The sequence below is a fragment of the Musca autumnalis genome, unplaced genomic scaffold (assembly GCF_047663935.1).
Source record: "Musca autumnalis isolate F117 unplaced genomic scaffold, ASM4766393v1 scaffold_5, whole genome shotgun sequence".
Taxonomy (NCBI): Eukaryota; Metazoa; Arthropoda; class Insecta; order Diptera; family Muscidae; genus Musca; species Musca autumnalis.
This window is the reverse complement of record NW_027412088.1, coordinates 1,019,289-1,046,006: the sequence shown is the minus strand read 5'-3', so window position 1 is coordinate 1,046,006 and position 26,718 is coordinate 1,019,289. Positions and strand designations below refer to the sequence as shown.

The 26,718-nt window shown below is 34.3% G+C and overlaps 1 protein-coding gene across 1 annotated transcript in view; it reads left to right on the top strand.

Moving 5' to 3' along the window:
• Positions 1-26,718, top strand: part of Stacl (SH3 and cysteine-rich domain-containing protein) — a 427,746-nt gene that overhangs the window by 105,776 nt on the left and 295,252 nt on the right. The window contains 5 exon segments of the mRNA XM_073988359.1: positions 4,837-4,953; positions 17,961-18,206; positions 20,780-20,962; positions 26,268-26,393; positions 26,501-26,647. Coding sequence (XP_073844460.1) covers positions 4,837-4,953; positions 17,961-18,206; positions 20,780-20,962; positions 26,268-26,393; positions 26,501-26,647 — 819 coding nt within the window.

Sequence of the window (26,718 nt, the reverse complement as noted above, 5' to 3'; positions counted from 1 at the left end):
TAAGGAAATCTATCCCAGACACTACTTTCATATAAATTTCCATCGAAAATCCCAAAAAGAATATATGGACCTACTTCATCTTGACTAAGTGTAGCTGTAGTCCAATAATCGAGCAACGTACCGTAACTCTTAGAAAAGCTGTTGGTATTAGATACCGAATATCCGAAATTTCACAACCATTTTTAAGAGCTTTTGGCATCGCACAGAGGGGAAATGTATATTAAAAGTTAATTAAAACTCCTGAAAAGCTCGTTTGTAATCCTATTGATATAATATTTTGCACAAATCATATCTTCGATCCATAGACTATTCTGTAGAAAATAATAAAAAACGGTCCAGATTTGGATATATCTGACAAAAAAGAGCCCCGGTTATAAGAATGACCCAAAATTTGTGTTGGCAAACGTTGCCAAAATATTTTTTTTATTTTTTTTTTTAAATTGTTTTACATACATTATTTAAAGTTTACTTTAGAAAAAGACGTGATTTTTTCGAATGGCACAAACTTATATGAAAAGTTATGATACATTCGAATAAAAAAAGTGCCCCGGTTATAAGATAGGCCAAAAAATTAGTGTTGCAATTGTTTTACATAAATTAACCAATTTTACTTCAGAAAAAAATAAGGGTTTTAATGATTTCTGTTGAGAGAAATGTGATTATTTCCGATTAGTGCAACTATGCTTAGCGTGTTATGTTTGAATCTGATGTTCGAGATTTACGCGCATAAAACATCAAAAGTTCGCATCATGTAGTATTTCACCATTGAAATTTGAGTTATTATAAAAGATATTTATGAAATACGAGATATACCGCAATTATCTAAGAGTGAAGATGAAAAACAATTTTGTTTTGCGATTTTTATGAACTCTAATACACAGGAGTTCTTTTTTTCCTTATTTTTTCTCCCATCGGACGCCTCCCCAGGTGGTGGATAGGGGAATGCTCATCAGATATGGCGGGTACCGCAAAAATAAAATATGCGGGGCGAACCAAAAAAAAAAAGGAAAATGCAGCGTCTGACCAACAATTGGCGGCAGCAAACAGCGTCTGTACTCCATATGGAGCGGTTGAATATATAGACGGAAAACTTAACCCTTCAGAAGGCAACGAGAAACCACTGAAGTATTATCCTTTGTAAACCAAACAGTATGAATAAAAACAATGAAACATGGCCCTCAATCTCCGGTAATACGAGGGTGCTAAGAATCCCCGGAGGTAAAAGAAAACAAAAACTTAACGTCGGAACATGGAATGTTCCGATTTAGATAAAATATCAATCATTGAATTAGAATGTCAGAAATTTGAATTATCTGTACCATATTTCTTCTGTTTTGGGCTTATAAAGCTATCAAATGTGAATTCTTTGTTCTTTTGTTGTAGTCTTGAAAATATTAAACACAATTCAGTATTCAATTTGACTTTGTAAATTGTTTCTATCGATTTCTTGATAATATATTTGGAGCATCGATGTTCATCATATTCCATGCCCCTAATACAATTTTGTTTGCCCAATATTTGTTGGCAATGGACACTCACGGACTTTATGTTTAATTATAAGTAGTTTTTTGTAACAGCTTTCCACATCTGATAAAGGTTTTGTGCAAATTCTTATGGTGAACCATTAAAACATGCCAATATTTTGACATTTTTTTCATAAAGCAAGTAAAAGGTATTGAAAATATCGGCTACTATATACTCTACATGTCCACAAAAATATAATTTTCAATTCCTCTCCTATCGTTAGATATAACGGTATTTGTAGCCAAAATTGGTTGGTTCTATTCAGGAGAACCGGAGTGTATGTGCTCGGTTTGGTACATTCATATGTTAAAGGGAACTCCCAAAAAATGCAGCTGGAGACATGATCATAACTTTTTAACTTAAATACAAAACACAAAATCATGTTATACAACCTCACAAACTTGCTGAAATTGTCCTCGCAAGTGCCAGAAACTATCTCAATATAACATGACACATGAGACATAAGCAAAGCAAATGCACGACGTTTCCGAATAAATTGCGGCAAATACAAATTGTTACAGTACAACTTGCGCAAAGTGGACACCACACCAGAATAAAGAAATTGAATATGGTTGGAAAAGTTAAGTCTATCATCAAAAATACAGCCTAAACACTTCATTTCATCCACAAGTTCTATATTAGCTCCGTTCATGTATACGTAAATATTTGAATATGCACTTCTCATAGGCTTAAATAGCCTAGACTTCGATTTTCCTACATTAACAGTGAAATTATTCGAGGCCAGCCAACGGCTTTTAGACTCTAATGTGTAATATCAGATTCTAAGTCGGCAATAACGTTGTTTCTAAAAAAACAAGTGCATGTCATCCGCATAAAATAAGGTAAACAGTTATCAGTAGATATATCATTAATATACGTTATAAATAGAAGTGGGCCCAAGACAGAACCTTGGGGTACACCACTGCTTATCAGCCTCTCACTGGAATAAACACCATTAAAGTGAACAAACTGCAAACGTTCGGAAATATAGGAGTAAATTTATTTACACTCAGAACTACTAAAATGAAAACTATCTTTAAGTTGGCAATCCACCCTATCGAAAACTTTCGATAGGTCAAGAGCTACCAAAACACCAAAACTACCAGCATCAACAGCCTCACTAATTGTGTCAGTAAGATAAAGTAAATGGGCAGTGGTACTATGTCCACGCCTGAAGCCAAACTGAAAATTATTTAAAATTTTGTTTCCTTCAATGTAGTCCGAAATTTGGTACATCATTAAGTGCTCTGCCACCTTAGAAAGTGCTGGTAGTATGCTAATTGGACGCAAATTGTCCATAGTTTATGAACTTCTTTCGACATATCGACACCTCCAAATAATAGTATGCTAAGTCTAAAAAGTGAGTTTTGCAGGAGAAGCTCTCAAAGTGTGGAAATTTTTTTGAACTTCAGTACTATGCTAAGTCAATATTTGTTTATAACTTCTGTTCGGATTGACCGATCATTACCAAAATTTGACAGAATTTAAGTTAAAGGACGTTAAATATAAAAATGTAAAGAACTTGAAAACATGCTAAGTCGACTTAGCATACTATTGTTTGGAGGCGTCGATATGAACTTGCAGACAAAAATATCGAAACTTTTGTGGAGTTTATCTTAACGACTGTGACGGTTCCGAATAAATTCTTACGTTAATAAATTTGATTTGGATTAAAGGGCAAGAGAGTTGCACTTTTCAGAGAAGGTACCTGAAGGAATGGACCGATTAATCCATTTAGGAAGTCGATCTTATTTTGAGAGCCTTTCCTTTCGATTGTTATAATACCATATAACCAGCCATTTTAGTTGGTCACCGCATATGTCAGGAAGCACGGACTTGGCTATGAAAAATAGTATATCGCTGTAAACAAGACCACAAGGAGTACCTTTGGTCAACATGTCCAAAGGCTCATCGAACAGCCCTTAAACTGCTGTTGTGTTGAACTCTTGCGAGGGAGGTACCCGAAAATGTTGTTAAAATAGTATAAAAACTACATTTTGAAACTGAAGGAGTGAACTGATATGACTTAATCTAAGTTTGGACAAAATATTACGAAATCCACAATTTGGACATAATCGGTTGATTCGTTCGAGAGTTATAATGCGTTCCAGCCATGGAGACAGACGGGCGGATTGGGCTGAATGACACCAAATTATCTGAAACGAATTTTTCCTACTGTTTAACTCAAAATTTGTCTAAAATTAGAGTACAACATTTTGAAACAAATTTCTTATTCGGTTTCGAGTTATACTTTACGAAAACCAATATATGGTACATTTTGCCCAATTTCATTTCATTCATGAACGTCCATTCACAAAATAATGTACGAGTAACTTTTTTTGGATCAAAGATGAGTATAAATCCTCTAGACCTTTATAAAGATATATTCGATCTTTATAGAAGCCTCGAGGCTTTAAATATGGATTATAAATATTTCTTACGGAATTCCGCGTTCCTTTATTATATGAAAATGGAATAAAATTACATAAAAAGTAATTCAGATTTTACTGACAGAACTCAAAAATAGTATTCAAGCAAACAATTTGAAAATATTTCTTACAATACTTCATTCCCCCTGGGCCCCCTGCCTACGTCCCTGTTCTCCACTGTTATGTGTCGCTGATTTACAATGAAGGCAACATAACAATTTTTGTTTGCTTTTTACAGAAAGAAAACCTGACCTCCATACCAAATTTCGTGACCACCGCTCAAGTAGATTGCAGCCTAGAGTTTGATTACAATTTTTAATGAACGGACGGGCAGACATGCATATCTTGATTATTTTATCATTTCGAGATATGAATATTGATAATCCAATAAGGGTTCTAAGACATATATTTAGCGGTGTTACATGAATTTTGAGCAAAATAAGCTTTTAATACGATTTCCATATTGTGGTGTAGGGAACAAAATTGCCATAAACTAAGCTTAACAGTAACGCAAATATTTACCAATCTTTAGACCACTGGGAGAGAAATGTGAAAAACCCCGTATTTTATCGAAGTAAAATTTTTCAAACCGAAGTTAAATATGTATGTAGATACTAGTGTAAACTCACAATTTGTATGCTCATTCTATATAGGGTCTCTTCTAGAACTACAAGGATCTACAAATTTGTACTATTGTTTTTCGATACCATAAGGTAAGAATTGTTATCGTAGCAAAAATTTATAGATTCTTGCGGGTTATGGAACAGGCATATCCAATATATGTTGATATCCAATATATGTTTGTTTGTATATTTGAATGCTTCGACAAGTGTTTGGATGTTAATTGCCTTATGTTGTTTTTCTCTTTTATTTAAATTGACAGGTGTCACGGCCATTGCTCGACAAATCCTTTCATCGCAAAGTTCAAAGCCGGAAAATATTTACACACAGGGAGTCCTTTGAAACTATTATTGCAAAGACTGAAGAGAAATTATCAAAGGTAAGTTACTATTACTCGGCATGTTCCGAATCTGATTTGATCCAAAAACATTTTATTCTTGTAAGCCATGGAGAAGACTACACGACACCAAACACTAATGGCGTGTGTGTGTGTCACATCTATCATGTACTGAAAATAAGTTCACTTTCATAATAAAGTGTCTGCTTGTGTTGTTATGAATTGATACGCAAAACACACTGCGTAGTGCGAATGCTGTATGAAGTATGTGTGCCACTGTGTATAATAGAGATGGTTGGCAAGGAGTCTGAATTGTGAATACCATGTGTCGTATGAATGACATGTTTTTTTTACTAATCGTCGGTTCATTGCTCATACGCATTGAAAAAAATGGAAGATATTTGAATTTGTTGACATTTTTATTTCGATCAAAGTCTTTTACTTTTACATTGGCTTCTTATTCTATTGTATAAATCCAAAAATGTTTAACGTAACACACATTGCGTATGACCGTATACACCAATTGGTCTTTGTCGACTTTGCTGTCTCGCCAGGTGCAAGGAGCGTGTTTCAGTTTTCATAACGATGACGTCTGTTTGCCAAATGCATTTTTTTTTGAAAAAAGACGCGAGCAGACAATTTCCAAGGTTATGGGTTTGACATGTCTATTATGTTGACAAGCACTTATTGCTTATTGTACGATAGGAAAGGGGCGAGGGTATACATTCAAATTTAGGGTTTAAATAAAAATGACTTAAATCAAGTGTTTCTATAAAAGTGTCAAGAGTCGGAAAATTTAAAACATTTTTCGAGAATATCGTTATTCATATTCTTCGTGTTTGTGTAAAAAAGAAATTCGGAAGAACAACGGCTCAATGACATGTTATCTTATTTCTATCGCCAATAAGAATGACGTTGTATTAAAAGTTAAATGGAATTAAAAGTATAAATTACGGCAATTATCCCATACATAAAATTTATAAAATTATTTGGAAATTATATAGCGCAGAATCCTATCTTAGTATATCATACCTTATTTGAGGACTGATCCATGAAACATCCTAAAAATATAACTGACTTTTACTTTTACTAGTTCCTACAGAGTACTCTGATCAAATATTTGTAATGAAACAGTATTGTGTCTGTTCATACATACATTTATTAATAGTAAAGTTGATGTCTTCTCTTGCTTAATAAATCCTATTTCAGTTTAACCAAACGTATACACGCACATTTTTTTGTTTTTAATTTTACCAAAAATATTTCGTTGTTTCATTATTTTCTTTTCCTATAAAAACTTTTGACAACAAGAGTAGACTAAGGCTTCAATTCACCTTCTCTGCCATCTTACAAAATTCACCTTGAGCAAAGGCTATAGCAAAGACATAAATATACTAAGATGGGACATTTATATGGAACAGAGTAGAAACTTTTATGCACAATTAAGACTTTATTTATAATCCTTTGTACATGAAATTGACTAGAAGAGATCCTTGAACCCATTAGTTTCGTTTCTGATACTATAATAATTGTTCCACAAACATCCCAGACGGGACAGGGGAGACTTCTCTCATATCAATGAGTGCACCCCGATTCATATTAGCTCAATGATATGGAACCTACTGTTGATCGCCGAGTCCGAACAGCGCACAAGACGTTATTTACAATCCTTGAAATGAAATTGACTGGAAGAGATCCTTGAACCCAGTATCGTTTCTGATACTATAATAATTGTTCCACAAACATCCCAGACGGGACAGGGGAGACTTCTCTCATATCAATGAGTGCACCCCGATTCATATTAGATCAATGATATGGGACCTACTGTTTATCGCCGAGTCCGAACGGCGTACCTTACGACACCACTTTATAGAAAAGTTGTACATGGCTGAAATACTCAGGAAATGTCGCCAACGTTACTGAGGGGTATTTTGCCACCGTTGAAAATTTTGATGTTGACTGGCCGGGGAATCGAACCCACGACCTTCAGCGTGCAAGGCGGGTGTGCATACCATTGCACCACGGTGGCACCCATCGTTTCTGATACTATAATATATATAATTGTTCCTCAAACATCCTAGGCGGAACAAGGGAGACTTCTCTAATATCAATGAGTGTACTCCGATTCATATTAGCTCAATGATATGTGACCTACAGTTTATCGACGAGTCCAAACGGCGTGTCCTAAGACACCACTGGTAGAGAAGTTTTACATGACTGAAATTCTCAGGAAATGTTTCCAACATTACTGAGGTGTATTTTGCCACCGTTGAAAATTTGATGTTGCCTAGCGGTGGAATCGAACCCACGACCTTCTGCGTACAAGGCGGGAGTGCATACACCATTACACCACGGTGGCACCCATTACTGATACTATTGCTTGAAATTTTGCATTGTGGTGGTGACGTTTTCTGACCTCTGGAAATCCTTATTACAAAATACAGCTAATTTGGACCCAAATGTACTGTTTATACACACCTGCTCAAAATAATAGATACACTTTGTACATTGTTCTTGAAAGTTCAAAAGAACTGTTATATTTATTTAAATAAATTAAGAATATGATTTTTCTTATACCTCAATGTCATACATGTATAGCAATCAACAACCAACGTAAGTTTCATTTGAAATTAATTAAGTTTACGTAATGTTTCAACTAAGGACAGTAGATTTGCTGCTCATAATAATAGATGAGGAAAAGACAAAATTTTTTAGTTTTCCATCGAAAAAAAAAATTTAAGCTACACGAAAGATTTTTAGTACATAGATTAAGAAAAAATTCCCATTCTCAAATCTGTTCGAGATACTAATTTCGGTTATTGCGTGTAAAAGTTATAGCGGCTTCAATTCTGATAATAAGAAAAAATCTTAAAAAAGAGCCACTCATTATATTGAGAAACACATGTAAATTACTGTATGATTACTGAGGACCCATAACTATAGTGAAAAATATGTAAATTATCGCTGAAAATAAGAAAGAATTAAAAAATTGATAGTTTGCAACATGTTTTAATAAAATTGAAGCTGTTTATGCATCTTAAATATAATTAAAAAATATGTAAGTAATTAGGGTGTCCAAACCCGAAACCGGTTAACCGGTAAACCGGTTTTGAGTTACAAAACCGAAATCGGTTTTCGCCAAAAACACGATTTTCGGTTACACACACACACAAGCACACAAACAGTCAAAAATATATACCTTTACACAACACAGTTGTGCTGCAATGGTTCAAAAATCGAAATGTTAAAATATATACTATCAAAGCACAAGATCAGTTAGTGGACGCTTGATTAAACAAAGGGATTAGTTAATGGAGCAGTAGGATTTATAACGAACATAATTTGGCCTCACTACCGCAGAGAACAAATGTACGAAACAGATATAACGTCAGTAAGGGTTGACTTTGATAGAATTGGTACACATGTGATTCAGCCAAAAAAAAAAAAAAAATACAATTTTCTGCTAAGTTCAGTTACGAAACTGCTGAAAGAAGAATGCTTCCACTGATACTATCATGGGCCTCAACTGTTCATAAATTACAAGGGTCAACTGTGGACTACGCAGTGGTGTATCTAGGATCCAAGCTTTTCGAAGAAGGGCAAGCATATGTGGCATTGAGTCGTGTAAGATCGCTGGATGGATTAAGAATAGAAGAACTGGATTGCTCGAAACTAACAGGAAAGAAGCCATGCAATAACGAAGCGTTAACTGAAATCAACAGGATGAGAAACTACCAACCTAAATAAATTTTTACTAACATTATACATTTAATTAATAAATGTAAGCCCATAATTAAATATCATTTATAATCTCAAGTATATACAAATAAAATTGAAAATCTTAAAAATATATTTACAAACAAATTAAAATTAATTATAAAATTAATAAGTTTCAGTGTTCTATTTTTAAATGCACTAAAAACTAGAAAATAAGTATATAATTAAAAAAATTAAGTAACAGTGTTTTATTTATAAATGCACTTAAAAGTAGAAAATAATTTTTCATGATGGAATCTCTCAAATAAAACGCTTGCAATTGAATTAAAAATTGTGACAATATTGAACGGCAAGCGTTTTATTTGAGAGATTCCATCATGAAAAATTATTTTATACTTTTAAGTGCATTTATAAATAAAACACTGTTACTTAATTTTTTTAATTATATACTTATTTCAAATTTATTTTGTGAGTTGGATGAAGAAAATGTAGGAAAAATATGTCGGAGTTATTCATCTATTTTAGGTCAAATTCACGAGAAAACGCACATTTATCATTGTACTCACTTTCCGAATACACGCTAACATCTTGAGGAAGATAGGGAATATGTTCATATAAATTTTGGGTACCTTTGAATGGGGAATAATTTTGAAGGAAAACTGTATCGGGTAATATACATTTTGAAATGCGTGTAAATCGCGGAATCCTCAAAATCACTTGATGCGCATTCGGGTTCCCGATACAACGAATTGTTTTCTTTTCATTTGTAAACACCTAGCAAACCAATTGTCGGATGTCCGACATATCGGAACAATTTCGGAAGCAAAATCGTTCAGATTTCGTATCGATTTCTATACGATTTATTGTTGGGGAATTCGTTCAGATTTCGTTCCGATTTCGGAGAAAATGTCGGAAGTAAATTTCCTTTCGAATATGCTAATGTTTTTCTTCCGATTCCCAATACAACGAATTGTTTTCTTTTCATTTGTAAACACCCAGCAAACCAAATGTCGGATGTCCGACATATCGGAACAATTTCGGAAGCAAAATCGTTCAGATTTCGTATCGATTTCTATACGATTTATCGTAGGGGAATTGGTTCGGGTTTCTTTCCGATTTCGGAGAAAATGTCGGAAGTAAATTTCCCTTCGAATATGCTAATGTTTTTCTTCCGATTTCGTTACCAATTCGGATCGATATGTCGGAAACAAATTTCCCTTCGCACAACAACCACCTTTTGTATATATCTATCAAGCATCATTTTAGTTTGTTGTCGAAAAACAAAATTATTGGTTATAAAATTCGCATATACATTTTTTAAATATAAATGCAACATATAATAATTCAAGCTAGTGCTAATAGATTCAACATATTCCTACACAAAGTTTACATTGTTCTACTATAACTACAAAATGATAACAACAGTGAAAACCATTAGATGTCTTTGAAATTATAATCTTCCAATAAAAAACATAACAAAGAAAATTTATCAATTAAAAAGAGGCATCAGAGAAACAATTTTTCCTTCGATAATCATACGAAATTATTCCAAAATCGTTCAGAAATCTTTACGAAAGTTCGGAAGCTACCTCAGGTTTTCATACGACATTATTCCGAAATCGTTCAGAAATCGAATCGGAAGTTTGCCACTTATTGCGGTTCTGAGTTTCACGCCATCGAGAACAGAAAGTTTTGTGAATACCTTTAGGTTTTTCCCAAGGAGTGAGGAGAGGTTCTGAATTTACACCGAGGTTTGCCAACTGGAAATCATGAACTTCCACGTCGGGAACTGGTGCAGATATTAGGTGTTGCCTTTATATTAAAGAAATTAAAAATTTGTAGTTGCGAATTATACAGCCAAACACTTTGTTTTTCGACACCAAACGCACTGTCAGTTAACTGACAACAAAATTGTTGCGACCAACAGTGGTAGTTTAGGTATGTTGTTGTGGTGTGTATGTGTGTGGTGTGGTTTGTTGATATAGTCTCAATGTGATGAGATGGTGGGAGTTGTGTTGTGGTTTGTTGATACATTGTCAATACGATGGTGAGACGACGAGACCATTCAAAAACGAGAACATAGTTGAGAGCATTTACGAAACAAGAGAGGAAATATGAGAGCAAATAGTGGAATATAGGGAAAAATATGAAAGTGATTTTGCATCACATGAAAATCTTACATATTTTTTTAAAAAATAATGGCTTTCGGATGGAAATAAGAAACTGAACATGTATCTTATATGAGGTACCTGTAGAGTATGAAAAACTACATCACGAACGAAAATATGTAAAAATTCTTGAAATATTTTTTTATGTGTAGGGGCATAATTCTTCTCCCCATTGCCAACAAGAGCTTCGTTCCATAACTAAAAAGTTTTTACACATTTATCACATTTTGCACATTTTCACCAAAATGCGTTCCCGTACACCAAAAAGGGTACAAAATATTCACTTCTCTTTGAACAAAAATGGCGCTGAATAGTTTTCTCTTTAGAAACTTTTTACACGACAAATTTGGGCGAACAAAAATGTGCAACATGTTTGCCGGCTTCTGATTGGTTGATTCACCGTCTTTGGCATTTGTTCCACTGTTTTTGACGTTTCTGCCATTTTTCCGTTCCCGTACATTTTGGAAAAATGTGTATGTGGAACTCATTTTCGACAGTTTGCTCTTTTGACATTTTTATACCCTCCACCATAGGATGGGGGGTATATTAAGTTTGTCACTACGTTTGTAACTACTCGAAATAATCATTGTAGACCCCACAAAGTATATATATTCTTGATCAGCGTGCAATTCTACATCGATATAGCCATGTCCGTCCGTCTGTCTGTCTGTCCGTCTGTGGAAATCACTCTAGCGTCCGAACGGATTGACGTAGGTTGATGAAACTTTGGGAAAATATATTATATGTACGTAGGACTTTTGGTATTGAAAGCGGGCTATGTAGGTCCACGCTTTCGTATAGCCCCCATACAAAATGACGCGTGACGCGTCGTCGTTTTAAGGAATTTTTAAGATATTTGTCCATTTTACCACCGAATTGGTTGTAATTTGGTACTTTGTGTCTCCAGAGGCCAAAAAACATTCCTACCAAAGTTGGGCTATATAGGTCCACGTTTTGGTATAGCCCCCATATAAGGCCCCATATAAAGTACGCGTCATTTTAATATATTTTGAATGTATTAGACCCATTTGACCACAGAATTCGTTGTAACTTCGTATTTTGTGTTTCCAGAGGCAAAGAAACATTTCTACCATAAAATGTTTATATAAGTCCACGTGTCGATATTTTGAAGGTTTTAGCCTCATTATCACACCGAGATGGCTGAAATTTGGTATTTAGTCTTCTTTGGGCGTATAAAATTTGTAGGTATAGGTCGACGCCATCATATAACCCCCATAGAACGGTATGTTCCGAATTTCGGTTTTTTGAAGGTTGTGGTCACAATAATCCCCCGAAATGGCTGAAATTTGTGGTGGAGGGTATAAAAAGTTCGGCCCGACCGAACTTAACGCTTTTCTTACTTGTTATAATTAAAAAAGTACTGGAACGAAGCTCAAATAGTGTCAGGGATATTTTGCGAAAGACTAAAGACATTGGTTAACGAAACAATTGGACCTGATAAGTCCACAATTGACCAAAAATTTACCCTGCGATTAATTCCCAAGACCCAAGGCTGCAGATCGGCACCTACCGCCTTTTTATACCCTACACCACCTTGTGGTAAGGGGTATTACGAGTATGTCTTGGTGCATTAGTTTGTAACATGCAAAAGGAAACGAGATAGACCCATAGTTCCTTTTAGGGATATACATAGAATCACTTTCTGAGTCGATTTACGCATGTCCGTCTGTGCATGTATTTTTGTAAACAAAGTACAGGTCGCATTTATTGTCGGATACGCATGAAAAAGGTGGAAGATAGTTTTTTTGGCCAAAGGACGAACGCTATTTATTTTGGTAAAAATCGGTTCAGATTTGTATATAGCCCCCATATATATCTTCGCCCGATTTAAGGCATTTGGTGCACGAAACACGCTATATATGTCCGATTTCAATGAAATTTGAAATGTGCGACGGAATTTAGTCTAGAAATAAGTGTGCCAAATTATATAGAAATCGGTTCAGATTTGGATATAGCCCCCATATATATTTTTGCCCGATTTAAGGAATTTTGTGCACGAAACACGCTATATATGTCCGATTTCAATTAAATTTGGAATGTGCGACGGTATTTAGTCTAGATATAAGTGTACCAAATTATATAGCAATCGGTTCAAATTTGGCTATAGCTCCTATATATATTCTCTGCCGATTTTAGGTATTTCATGCACGAAACGCGCTATATATGTACGATTTCAATAAAATTTGGAATGTTTGCCGGGATTTGGCCTAGAAATAAGTGTGCAAAATTTGGATTTAGCTCCCATATATATTTAACATATTCACAGTGGTGTAGGGTATTATATAGTCGGCCCCGCCCGACTTTGATCCTTTCCTTACTGGTTATCGATTATAAAGCCCCTACGTTCAAAGGTATTCGGTTTTGTTATATGATTTTAACAAAGAACATTCCCGAAGAGTGTAGTACCAAAAGAGGTTTCTGACAGGGAGACAGCGTTTCGTGTGACTTATTCAACATTCTGCTGGAATAGGTTATACGAGATGCAGACGTTAAATAAAATGACACAATTTACACCAATTGCCACATGTTGCTTGCCTATGCTGACGATATAGGCATCATGGGTTGATCAGTATAATAAGTAACTGATACCTTTAAGAAGGTCGAAGGAGAATCTGCCAATGTGGGTCTGGTGGTAAAGGGCGAAAAGACAAAGTTGATGGTGTTGACCAGTAATGCGTCCTTCGTTAAAGACTTCGTCCACCTCGGCACCGCCATAAACAAAATAGTGATGGCTAACTGATGCTGCTTTGGCTTAAGTAAGCAGTTTAGAAACAAAGACACATCTCGTCAAGCAAAAATAACACTTTAAAAAACACTGATACTACCCGTGCTAAGGCATGGTTCTCAAGCCTGAGTACTTGCGCAAGCAGATAATTCAGTGCATAGTGTGTTTGAGAGAAGAAATACTTCTTCGCAAGATAAACGGGCCAATACAGTGACACAGAAAAGTATACATACACCCTACAAAAATGCAGTTTTGGCTAAATCGTTGGGTTTTTCACAGCAACAACTGCACTGTGTGGATCCTTGGTGACAAAATAACCATAATTACACAAATTTATTTCAATATTATGCATATATTTAATACAATTGAAGAAATTCAATTTTCACAACACAGAAAAGTATACATACACCCCAAGGAAATACGAATATTATCGTAAAATTTATGGAATTAGTAGCAAAATTTATACATTTTTTAGTTTTGGCGAATGTCTCTGGGTGTCTGAGATATATTTTAGAGAAAAGAAAATAATTTTTGGGGGTCAAATGCCGTTATTTAGGGTCAAATTTCTTATATACCTAGTTAAAGCTGACCCTTGCTTAATTTTTTGCGTTTTTAGGTACTGTACTTTATAAAAAGCACAAAATTAGTTTCAGATTGCAAATCTTGAGACCCAAGGAAGCTTTGGAGTTGTTATTGAGCAAAATATTCCTTCGTGGACGTCGATTAATGCACGTTTTTCCTCAAATTTCTCTGGAAGTTAATATATTCCGCGGAATTCCTGGCTCAAATTACATACAAAATGCATTGAATTGCCTTGTAATATGGTCTGATACAATCTTTGGGCATTATTTGAATCAGAAATGTCACATATTTTGTTAGAAACCTGTTCCCAAAGCTTCTAAAGCAACAAAATATAAGCACTACCAAAAAAGCATGAAATTTGCACTGTGAACAACGTCGTTTTCGTATTATGATCATTACCGTTACTGTAGGCGCGAAACGTTTCGTATAATTGACATTTCTGAGTCAATTGATACCCAAGGATTGTATTCGACAATATTACAAGGCAATTCAAGGCCATCTATATATAATTAGCACCAAGAATTCCGCGGAATCTATTCACTTCCTGAGAAATCTGAGGGAAAACGTGCATTTATCGACGTTCAGGAAGGTATATTACGCACAAAAACAACTTCAAAGTTTTCTAGCGTCTCAAGATTTGCCATCTGATACGAATTTTGTGTTTTTTATAAAGTACAATACCTAAAAACGCAAAAAATTAAGCAAGGGTCAGCTTTAACGAGGTATATAAGAAAATTGACCCTAAATAACGGCATTTGACCCCCAAAAATTATTTTTTTTTTCTAAAATATATCTCAGACACCCAGAGACATTCGCCAAAACTAAAAAATGTATCAATTTTGCTACTAATTCCATAAATTTTACGATAATACTCGTATTTCCTTGGGGTGTATGTATACTTTTCTGTGTTGTGAAAATTTAATTTCTTTAATTGTATTAAATATACATATTAGATGAAAATAAATTTGTGTAATTATGGTTATTTTGTCACCAAGGAGCCACACAGTGCAGTTGTTGCTGTAAAAAACCCAACGATTTAGCCAAAACTGCATTTTTGTAGGGTGTATGTATACTTTTCTGTGTCACTGTATGTGTTGACGGCGGATATCCACGACGTATGCACCACGAGCTGATTTATGGTTTGTATGCAAACTTTTGTCCCTAACTGCATATAAAACCATTATAATATGGCATTCTCTCATATAAAATGAATTCAAATGACGAAGGATTTTTATGCAGTTTTTTACATTAATTACGCATTAACTCAAGTCAAACTTCTTACCCGGATCTTAAACCGATGTATTATTATGTTTTACCTTCTCTTTAAGATATATTTATACCCTCAGCATTTATGCTAACTAGGGTATATGAAGAAAAGACAAAATTTTTTAGTTTTCCATAAAAAAAAAATTTAAAAAAATTTTTTTAAGCTACATGAACGATTTTTGGTGCATAGATTGGGAAAAAAATCCCATTCTTAAATCTGTTCGAGATACTAATTTTGGTTGTTGCGCGCAAAAGTTATGGCGGTTTCAATTCTGATAAAAAGAAAAAAATCTTTAAAAGACTCGAATCATTATACTGAGAAACTCTCTTAATTAGTGGCTCTCTACATACTATATGTTTACTGAGGTCCCATAACTTTAGTGAAAAAGTTGTAAATTTTCGCGGAAATTAGGAAAGCATTCAAAACAATTGGTAGCTTACAACTTGTTTTAATAAAATTCAAGCTGTTTATGCATCTGAAAAATATATAAAAAATATGTACGTAATCTAAACATCGCGAAGATTCAAATGAAACCAAATCTATACAAATCCGTTTGGTGGTTTTCATATTATAGCGAAAAGAAAAAAATATATTGAGGAAATTTATAAAATTTTTGTAAGAGAAAATATTTATTAAAATTTATTTTGTGAGTTAGTTGAACAAAATGTAAGAAAAATAGGTCGGAGTTTTTCTTCTATTTTAGTTAAATTTCACGCAATAAATCACATTTTTTATTCTAATCACTTCTCGATAACACGCTAACATCTAGCAGAAGATATGGATATCTTTCAAATAAATGTTGGGTTCCTTTAAATGGGGTATAATCTTGAAATAAAATTGTATCGGGTAATGTTCATTTTGAAATGCGTGTAAATCGCGAAATCCTCAAAATCACTTGATGCGCATGCGGCTTACCAATACAGCGAATTCTTCTCTTTTAATTTGTACACATTTGCCAGGATTTACTTTGGCCGCTAAGATGTAGCATCGTCTGCAGTTTAGTGTGCAACAAACTGTATAACGCTTATATATTGCACAAAGTACATACACTTTTTATGCGCATCCGATTTCACTATCAACCGTGAAAAAATACATCGATCTAAACATATTTCAATAAAATCCATCAAGAACCGTTGATGTAGCATCAAACAGTATTTTTTGGATAAATCGGATACAGCTCCCACGCCACTAAATTTTTCAAACCGCTGTTTTCGCACAAACGCGAGTGATGATTCACTTTCTTCATTGAAATGGAAACGATCCACATAAAACGCGAATTAGTCAGCGATATTTTGAAAAACATTTTTCGCAAATTTTTCAATTTTTGCAGTAGCCATTTCCGCCGTTCTAGTAGATGGATTTTTATGATCTGTGATTCATATGATCCGGATCGTCGAAAAACTAAAATATCGCGGGGTACCAGCACACTCAAAACAATATTGTAAATACTGTACCCAAAAAATAGGTTTTTTAGAAAAAATATCACACTAAATTTTGGCCTTTGGCAGTAGATTACTCTGCTGTTGTGTGGGCTACATACTCAATATTATGCGAAATCGCGAGTTCTTTAATCCTATAATTGGTTTTTCGAAATATCCGAATGCGCGTCCCAGTTACATAAAAAATACAAAAAACACCTGAAATCCGGCTTCAAAATGTCAGCATCCATAAAAGGTGGATGCAGTGGAAATTTTGGAAAGTGATACATTAGAAGTGTAATCTTCATTTTGTATTCTCCTACTTTTACTTTGGACAGATGTCCGTCATTTGAATGGTTTAATCAGAAATCGAATAGCAATGTAAAAAACCTGTTTCGCTTCAACGTGTTTTCCCTATGTTTTTTCCTTTACGCGGTCGTAACTACCACGTAAATTAATTTTTTTTGCTAAATTTTTGAGCTTTGTACAAAAACATCTAAAATAATCCATCAATAGTCATAGTTATTGGTAAACTACAATAGTTCGCGTATTATAATAGTGCAAACCTTGGCTTCATGGAAACTAAAAAATTTTGACTTTTCCTCATATACAATTTCATACGGGCAAAATGTGCCGCATCGAAGTAATGGTTTTAGACCCCAAGTATGTTTGGACGAAATCAGTTTCAGACAATTTGGAGTTGATTAAGCCATGTCCGTCCGTCTGACTGTCTGTCTGGCTGGAGCGACCGATAACTCTCGAACGGATCAACCGATTCGGTCCAAAATTTGGGGTTTCGTAATATTTTGTCCAAACTTAGTTTAAGTTCGAAAATGGGTTATATCGGCCCACTCCTTCCGGTACCTACCCCACAAAAGTTCGAAAATGTTTGGAAAAATTGTTTAATTTCTAAAATGTTACTTTAAACACAATACAAAAAGGAAAAGAAGTTGCAAAAAATATCCCAGCCCGTTGTGTAAATGGAAATCTACTTCCGTCAAATTAAAGTTTACTCTCTTGAAGTTCAAGCAGCGAATTCAACAGAGAGATTTCATATGGACTGAAATGATGAGAATTGTTTTAATTTATTGTATTGTCTATTGCACCTCCTCTCACCTTATCCCCTCTGGTATTTTCCTTTTTCTTTACAGTGTCGCCTGGACTACAAACAGTGTTATATGGCGCACCGTCAAAATGCCACCCCACAATCGCTCACCGAATACATAGATGCACACAATGCGTACGTGCAACAATTGCATGCCACAAATGCCATGCTCGAGACATATCAATGTGAGACGGTGCCACAGTTGATGCAGGAACTGGAGGACATCCACAATGACTTATGCAGTATTATAGCCGATTCAATACAACAGGGAGCTGATGTTATGGCCAACAAGGTAAGTAAAGCGTCGGCATCCATTTCCGGATATCGTGAATTGATGTTCATATTGGCGTGATATTGTATGAACGTGCCCAGGCCCAAGTGTGTTTGTATGTAAGCTTGGGTATACATATGTATTTGTGTAGTCATTTAAAGGCATCATCAATACATGTCACTGCAGTTGGATTTGATCCTTAACAATTTATGATCTTTAAGTTTTATGGTCGAATACATTACCGAGGACATGGAAAAACAAACTAAATATGAGCTCATTCATACATACATACATATATATACACATACATACGCACATACAAAGTTTTTTGTTCATTCGTCCTCGATGACATTTTCAGAAGAATGTTGGGGATTTATTAAAAAGTTTCATGTAAAATCGATACTTTACAATGCAAATTTTTTGCTCGTTTTCAATACATAACAACATTTTTAAAAGACTTACGTGAGTCAATTAAGAATTTTGCCTTTTGTATAAAATAAGCAAAGGTAAGCACATTCGTATTACATACTGAAAGTGCGGGATCGATTCCCGGGCCAGACAACGTCACATTTTCAATGGTGGCAAAAAATACCGGTCAGCGTACAACTGTTGACGTCACACGTCCACCGTTCGGAGGATAAAAAGTTGATTTCATATCATAGAGGTATTGTGAGTCGGGTTACATTCATCCCATACATATGTATGTATGTATGTTAGGGTTATGACTTTGATTTTTTTCCTCAAACATGATTTGCTGTTGCGAGAATGAATGAACTTTTGCCTATTAATGAATAAAAAAACGCTTATTTTGTTTAAGTATTAGAAAAGGTCACGCACAAACCATTTTAAATTATACTTTTGTAAAAAAAAAATACTGTGAAATAAAAAAAAAATACTCAAAAAATGATTTTCTGTTGCACGAATGAATGGAATAGGATCCCTTCTTTGCGTCTGGATAACATACTAATAACGCTGTGATACAAAAGTGGACAAAATTTTTTTGCAGGATTTCTGATGCACATATTCGGTTTTGTGGGAGTCCATAGAAGACGAAAATACCTTTGGTTTCTTTGGGTCACTTCGGGTTTTGATTTTATAACGGTAAATGTAGTGAAAAATGGGCTTTCTTGGATTTTCAAATTTAAACGGACATTACTTCTTTTTTCCACAACTGATTTACACACACTGTTTTTCATTAAAAAGGGGAGAGTAATGCCTTTCGAACAAGCCATAGATTTTTAAAATCGGTTAACAAATGGCTAAGTAATAGTGGTTTAAGTGTGACAAAAATGCATTAAAAACAGTAAAATGTTTTTCCTTGTGCTCTAGGTTGCGTAAACGACACCTAATAGTACAATTATTTACTGTTAACAAGTAAGAAATTTAGTTGACTTTCCAAAATGGGAAAAACCAACGAAATCGGTTGAAAAATAAATGCGTTATGGCATTTTTTGTATTTCAACTTTTTGGTTTTTTTCATATTTTCCTTCAAAACCCGAAGTGACCCAAAGAAACCAAAGGTATTTTCGTCCTCTGTGGACTCCCACAAAACCGAATTTATGCATTAGAACCCCTGCAAATTTTCACTGTAGCACAGTGTAATCATCACATAAAAATAAAATAAAGTTATCAAAGATTGCATTTAATATTAAAAACAGTAAGTGATGGAATTTTACCTCACTACCCAGAAAAATTTATGTGAAGTAGTTCGATGTGAAGTATTGATTGCACAGCCTTGTGGAAGTAGTCCACGCAGGTTCATGAAAAATGCATTCCGTTCTTCATATTTTGACAATGTCCAATTTTAATACATTTCAAAAATTTTTTACATTGTAGCAATGTTTACATTTATAATAACGTTTTGCAAATAAAATACTTGATATGCCTGATGAAGTGAATTAAACCACCAGCGAAACGATCGTAGCATATTGGATGGATGTGTGTGGACTTCACTAGATATCACTTTTTCAAAAAGCTATACTTGCATTATATGATGCTGGAAGTTTCCATCATATTGTTTTTTTGCTAAATTAAGGCCAAAAACACCATATTTTTAACATTTATCCCTTAATTTTGAGCACGCATTCTATCACCTTATTTTTTTTTTTCAAAGAAAAAATACTGAAAGGTAGGGCTAATGACTAAAATAACTGTTATTCTACTTAAATATTAGGTTTCAAAAATTTTTTTTCTTTATAAAACTGTCAGTTTTAAAAACATTTGTAATAATTAGGTTTGTCCTCGTACTTACTAAATGTTTGCTGAAACACTTTTTTCCTTTATACTACTGTCAAAATTCGAAACATTTGTAATAATTAGCTGTGTCTTTTTACTTACTAAATGTTGCTAAAACATTTTTCAGCAACTTTTCCAACTGTTAAAACCTGAAACATTAGTATTAATTATTACAAATTATCAAATAAAAAGACACAACTATTATTACAAATTATCGAATAAAAGGATATCAAAATATATCAATGGGCATTTCAGATGACGATATGTATGTTAGACCATCTTTTGTAGAAACAAAGAGATTTACTTTTACGAATATCGATATAAATATTTATCTTCTTCTCTCTTTCCATTTTTTACAGGCTTCAGACCAAGCAAAACGTTATGGTAGTTTAACCAACCAATGCGCGAATGTTTCACCAATTCAGGATTTAACCAATTTTGTGCGTATTCTGCCACCATTACCAGCTGTTGCCCAAAGAGTACAAAAACGTCCTTTTGCACCTCCAGCACCGACAGAACAAGATGATAACGCTGATCACAGTGTAAGTATATTTTGCAGCACAAGTTTACAATGAAAACTCCTTTGAGTAGGACAATAAACATACATTTCTGAATTTTTCTACCTTCCTGACTCGACCTTTGCTTTCTTAAATTGAATATTGTAGCGGTTATGAAGTAAAACCACAGACGGCCCGTCAGAAACTGTGGTGTATATGGCATACAATCATTCCAAGCCAAAATGGTACAGACATATGTATAAAAATTCGAATATCAAAAAGTGAAAAGGTAATAGGAAATGAATAATGACTGTTTACTGCATCAGCCAAAAACTTAAAAAAGGCGTTCCAACATAGGAAAAAGCAAATTGCTCGAAAATATGTCCAGACTTAAAAAAAAAATAAATAAAACCCCGTGGCACATCTTGAATGAGAGCTATTCCAAAATATTGGTTTATGTTAACAATTTTTGGTGGGAAAGTGCTCTAACCACCAAAATATTAAATAACAGCTGAGCATGTGTAAACAGAAAAATTCCAAATTGCAGCTGATTCGGTTGCAAAATGTGTGTAAAATACCTGCTATCGGTAGGTGCTGATTCATAAAGACTGTACCGAAACGTTAGCCCATCGTTTAATAAACATTTTTTGAATACTGATATGAATTTGAAAGACAAAATTACTCATGCGGATGGTGACAGTCTATGTACCCTAAGCCCATGATCTCCTACAGTTTCTTTTAGCATGGTATGTACACCAGGGCGCGTTTATAGTTCAATATCGAACACATTTCCCATGAAGGAAGAATCTATTAATTGTGGAAGATGATCAGATAGTACTTGGCTGGTGTTAAAAATATCCATGTTTAGTTTTTGCTGCATTTTTTAATTTACGCAGGACATATTTCGGTAAAGTTGTTTAAAAAATATATGGGAAAGAACTTTTGACCTTTCCATTGATGCAAATTAAAGTATTGGTTAAATAACGGAATTGACAAATATATATGTGGGTTAGAACTGCAATGCAGTTATTCCATTATTAATTTGTTGGGTTAACTCTCCCACTGATCCGAAAAGTTCAGTTCAAACCATTGATCGAATATATAAAGAATATATTTAAAGAATATGGCATTATGACGGACTGCTTTCAAATGTCTATATAATCAGCGGGAACATCAACCTTTTTATTTTGCAAAACACAAAGGACGTATTACATGAAAGCATCACATATAATTCTAAATAGGATATATGACAAAAAATGGATATTTTTAAAAATTTTACGATATACGTTGTATTTGAACATATACATAATCACAATTGACATCTATGAAAAGGCCAGGAGTCCATCTTTCATAATCAGTGCGCTTATAAGGCAAAATAGCTGTCAAGTATACAATTTCGTTGCGAAACAAATAATTTAATAAATAAATAGAAATTATCAGATTTTTAAGCAAAAGTTCGGTCCTTTGGCTCCGCCAAATATGATTATTGGCCTGTTCCCGTACTTTATAAAGTGGTAAAAGTCGTATAAGTTGTAAAAGTCGTAAACGATTTTCATATAAATTTTGTGTACGGGAACGCAAAATGTGTAAAAGTGGTAAAAATTGTAAAAACTTTTTAGTTCTGGAACAGAGCTTATATTATCGTTCAAAGTTGTAGGCTGCTTCTTTGCAATGATGACGTTTATCATTATATCTGAACTACATTAGCTGAAGTATTCATTCGAAATATAATTTTTCCTGTGGACTTACGACCTTTTCGTACTCAAATTTTCGCATTTTGTTGACTTACGACTTTTTCCGACAGGAACAAAACATATAAAAAATGTGACATAATGCCATTTTCTTTATATCATACGACGTGTTTTGACTTGTACTATCATTCTGTGTCACCTTGATATTAGGTGTGTCTTTTTATTTACTAAATGTTGCTGAAACAAATTATTCATCAACTTTTTCTATATACAACTGTCAATTTTAGAAACATTTGTAATAATTATTACAAATTATCGAGTACGCAGACAGCCATATTATCAAGCTAATTGAAAATATTAACTAAACGTGTAAGGGTCGTAGTGGTTTACATTTACATATTATTTTTATCTCCAAACTTATTCTATATGCGGATGATGGTGGCCTTCCAACTAAAATAAGATGTTCTTGAAATCACTGTAAATAGTCCAAATAAGACACTAAATATAGTATTAAATTTGCCGAGGTTATACATCACAATTGAGTCACACAAACACTTTACACCAAGGCTTCGGAGTCGATCCAGTTTAGGCCATACTCCGACTCCAGTCAAAATTTTTTCACGACTCCAACTCCGGAAATAAATTCCTCCACTAAAATGTATTAAATATTTAGTAATCAGTTAGGTTTACCTCGCTGTTATGTACCATTGTGAATTATTCATGATATGTTACATTAGAAGGTATACCATAACATGGTCCTATATTGTTCGGTTTCTTCACGGAGGTTTTCTATTCATTTGGATTACAAGTAACACCCACGGATTACAAAGTAACACCCACTTCAGTATGAACAAATAACTAAAATCCGTATCGTTATAAGGTTCCCCTACCAAAACAAAGCAATATGTGTGTTCATTTACTCAAAATTTGTATAAATTGTTGAGTAAACGAACACACCTAATGACTTAAATACAACATTTTTGCTTTCATTCTTCACTGAATGGCTTTTGAATTTAACGTAATGTAATTTTACGTTTTGTACGTATTTAACCGAATTAAACGATCCAATTGATATGGAATTCTTCTGAAATAGATCCTTAAATTTATAAATTTCGTTTCTGATACCATTACATGAAATGTTCCTCCTAGATTGCGATTTTAAATTACCTGCAACCTGCATTGTTTCTGTTAAGGGTAATGTTTCTATACATTGTTTCATAAACATTTTTTGCAATTTTTTTAATTCATGGAAAATTAAAAGAAAGCCACAAAAGAAGACATGTGTCCCGCCGTATTTCCCCATCACATGCACTTTCGCCGTTATGTGCCCTAAGAGACTTAGGGCCTTAATATCAAATGTCAAAAGGGATCATCTTGTCCAAACCTTTAATAATTTTGATTTACTCTCGGAGGCAAAGTTGAAGCGCTTCATCTTCACGGTCAAAATCGTCGATATCAAATTACTTTTCCGACTTTACTGGGGTTTGGTCTGTAGAAACTAAACAAATACTATTTTTCATAATTTTCATCGGGTACTGGTCCGTCCATAAATACTAAACCGTTCAAAATTTAGGAAAACAATCAACTAAAAAAAATGTTTTAAGGTCTCAGTAAGTAACTTCCTAGAATATCTGAACTTTGTAGAAACGGTCTTCTATAACGCGGCGGTGTCGGAGTATTCTTTGCAGGAATGGCTAGGAAGAACAGAAAATCGGAAATGATTACAAAGACATAGAAATTAATATATCCACCATTCTATAGAGAAACATTTTTTATTTCGTTCATTATTATAAATAACTCTATTGTAAAACATACTGATATGGGCATTACATTTAATCGAAAATTCATTCGATCTCTTCTCATTGAAGAGGAACACGATTTCACATAGCAAAAGACAAAAGGTCAAGTAGGTTTTCTTAGACTTCCTCATACGAATAGGCTGTCCTTAAAAAATGCCGGGAAGATCACCTTAAAGAAGACTCTAACTTTTCCGTATTTCCAGAGTCCGAACGACGTGTCTTACGACACCACTTGTAGAGAAGTTTTTCAGGAAATGCAAGCCAACATTACTCTGAGGGAATTTGACACGGCCTTCTGAGTGCAATGCGGACGTGCTTACCACTGCACCACGGTGGCTTCCAACATGAAGGAACCGTATAGTATTTTGCTCGCTGATCGGAACACTGCTAGCCTCAATTAACTTTGATAGCAGTGAGTCACAAAAATGTCAGATTTGAATTTGTTTAATTGTAAACGGCTAATACGGAAGGATCAGCAAAGTTATTTTGGGTCAACTAATTTAAATGCATTTATATACAGCCTGATCATGAATATCAACTCCCCGTGAGTTTACTCACTCTCTGCTTTAAGTTGCAACGGCAGAGAGACAAAACTGACGGGGAGTTTGCAGGCTGTATATAAATATTATTTGTTCGGAATGGTGATGTTTGATAATTAAAATCATACATGAAAACAAGTAAAAGAGGGCTATTGTCGGACGGGGCCGACCACATCCTCTGGTCATTGTTTTCCACGGAATTTATTTTATATGATTGCGACACGTTATATTATTGACATAAATATTAATCGATATTTATTCATCACTTTTTATTGATATCATTTTCATCAAAGGAAATGTCAAGAGTTGGTTTTCAAGTTTCGTGTTCGTAATTTGTCGAAATATGGCCCCAGAATTTAAAATGTGAACCAAAAATTAAACTTGGATATTTTCCCCACAATTGACACTTGTCAATTTCATCCGCTAAGTACTATCCGATCATTTTACAAAATTATTGGCATTTTCCTTGACCTCTTACTCTTCTTACTTCGTGCAAAAATGTGTCAGTATTGAAATATAACTGCGAGCTTTAGCGTAATTATGGTTAACACAACACACAATTAAAACTGTGGGATCCATGTATATACTAGGCTGTAACTATGTTATCTGGCCACGTACATCAACATAATTGGCATCCGTGGAAAGGTCAAGAGTTCTTCTTCTAAATATAACGTACGGGTGTGTAACATATCTTTAGGAATAAAAATATAGTCATTATACTAAACATTTTACCAATTTCGCGTCGATCAGACCATCATGGGCCGCAACAAAATCGGATAAAATTGTTATTTTTGGTCCATTTCCTCTAAATGATCACCACCAAAAACTAATCGTTTCTATTCTGGTAGGAGCCCGACCTCCATACAAAATTTCGTGACGATTGGTCCATAGTGCGGCCTAGAGTTTTTTTAATGGACGGACGGACAGGCGAACACACATCTCAAAATCGCTTTATCTCGTCGACATATGAATTTTGGTATACCGAATGGTACTACTACGAATATTTCCCGGTGTTATATAATTTTTTGGAAAAACAAAATTATAATACCCTTTCCACATTGTGGTGTAGGATATAAAAACTACAGCACATTAATTTAAAACCACAGTTGTACATTTTTCTTGAATTCTTCCAGTTTTTAACTACACAAAAACAAACTTCCGAGAATGGAAAAGGGATAAAAGTTATTGCTCATCTCATATATGATATAAAAATCTTGATGCTAGATCGTGAAGAGAATTATTTAAACATCGAGAATTGTATATTATATTTTCAAGTTCTATTTAGGTATTAACCGTTTTCAAATGTATTTTTTTTTTTCAGGACGTGGCACCTATGCTACGAAATGAATTGGTTTTCGACCGTCACTCTTCTGTATCACTACGAGCTGCATTGGATTCCTTAAAACGAGAAGCATTGGATTTGGAAATGCAAATTAGACAGCTACAGGTGAGTAACGTCAATCAACCATAGCTTCCTGTTAACTGAAAGTCATTACGAATTTCTTACCTAATGATGGACGTTTGTCTGTTTGTGCCTCTTGTATTTAACTTAAGGACACCATTGATGCTTTAAATCGCCAACAACTACGTGGAATTGAGGGACAATTGTTCAACAAAGTGAATGAAACGCAAGAGGACCTTTCAATGAGCAAATTTGATTTGCGTGCCAAACAATTGCATCTGTCTGCGATTCGTGCCCAGGTAAGTGTTTTAACTGTTCCTAAGTATTGTTCAACTACCAACATTCTAGTCGACTTTTCCTGAAAAAAGGG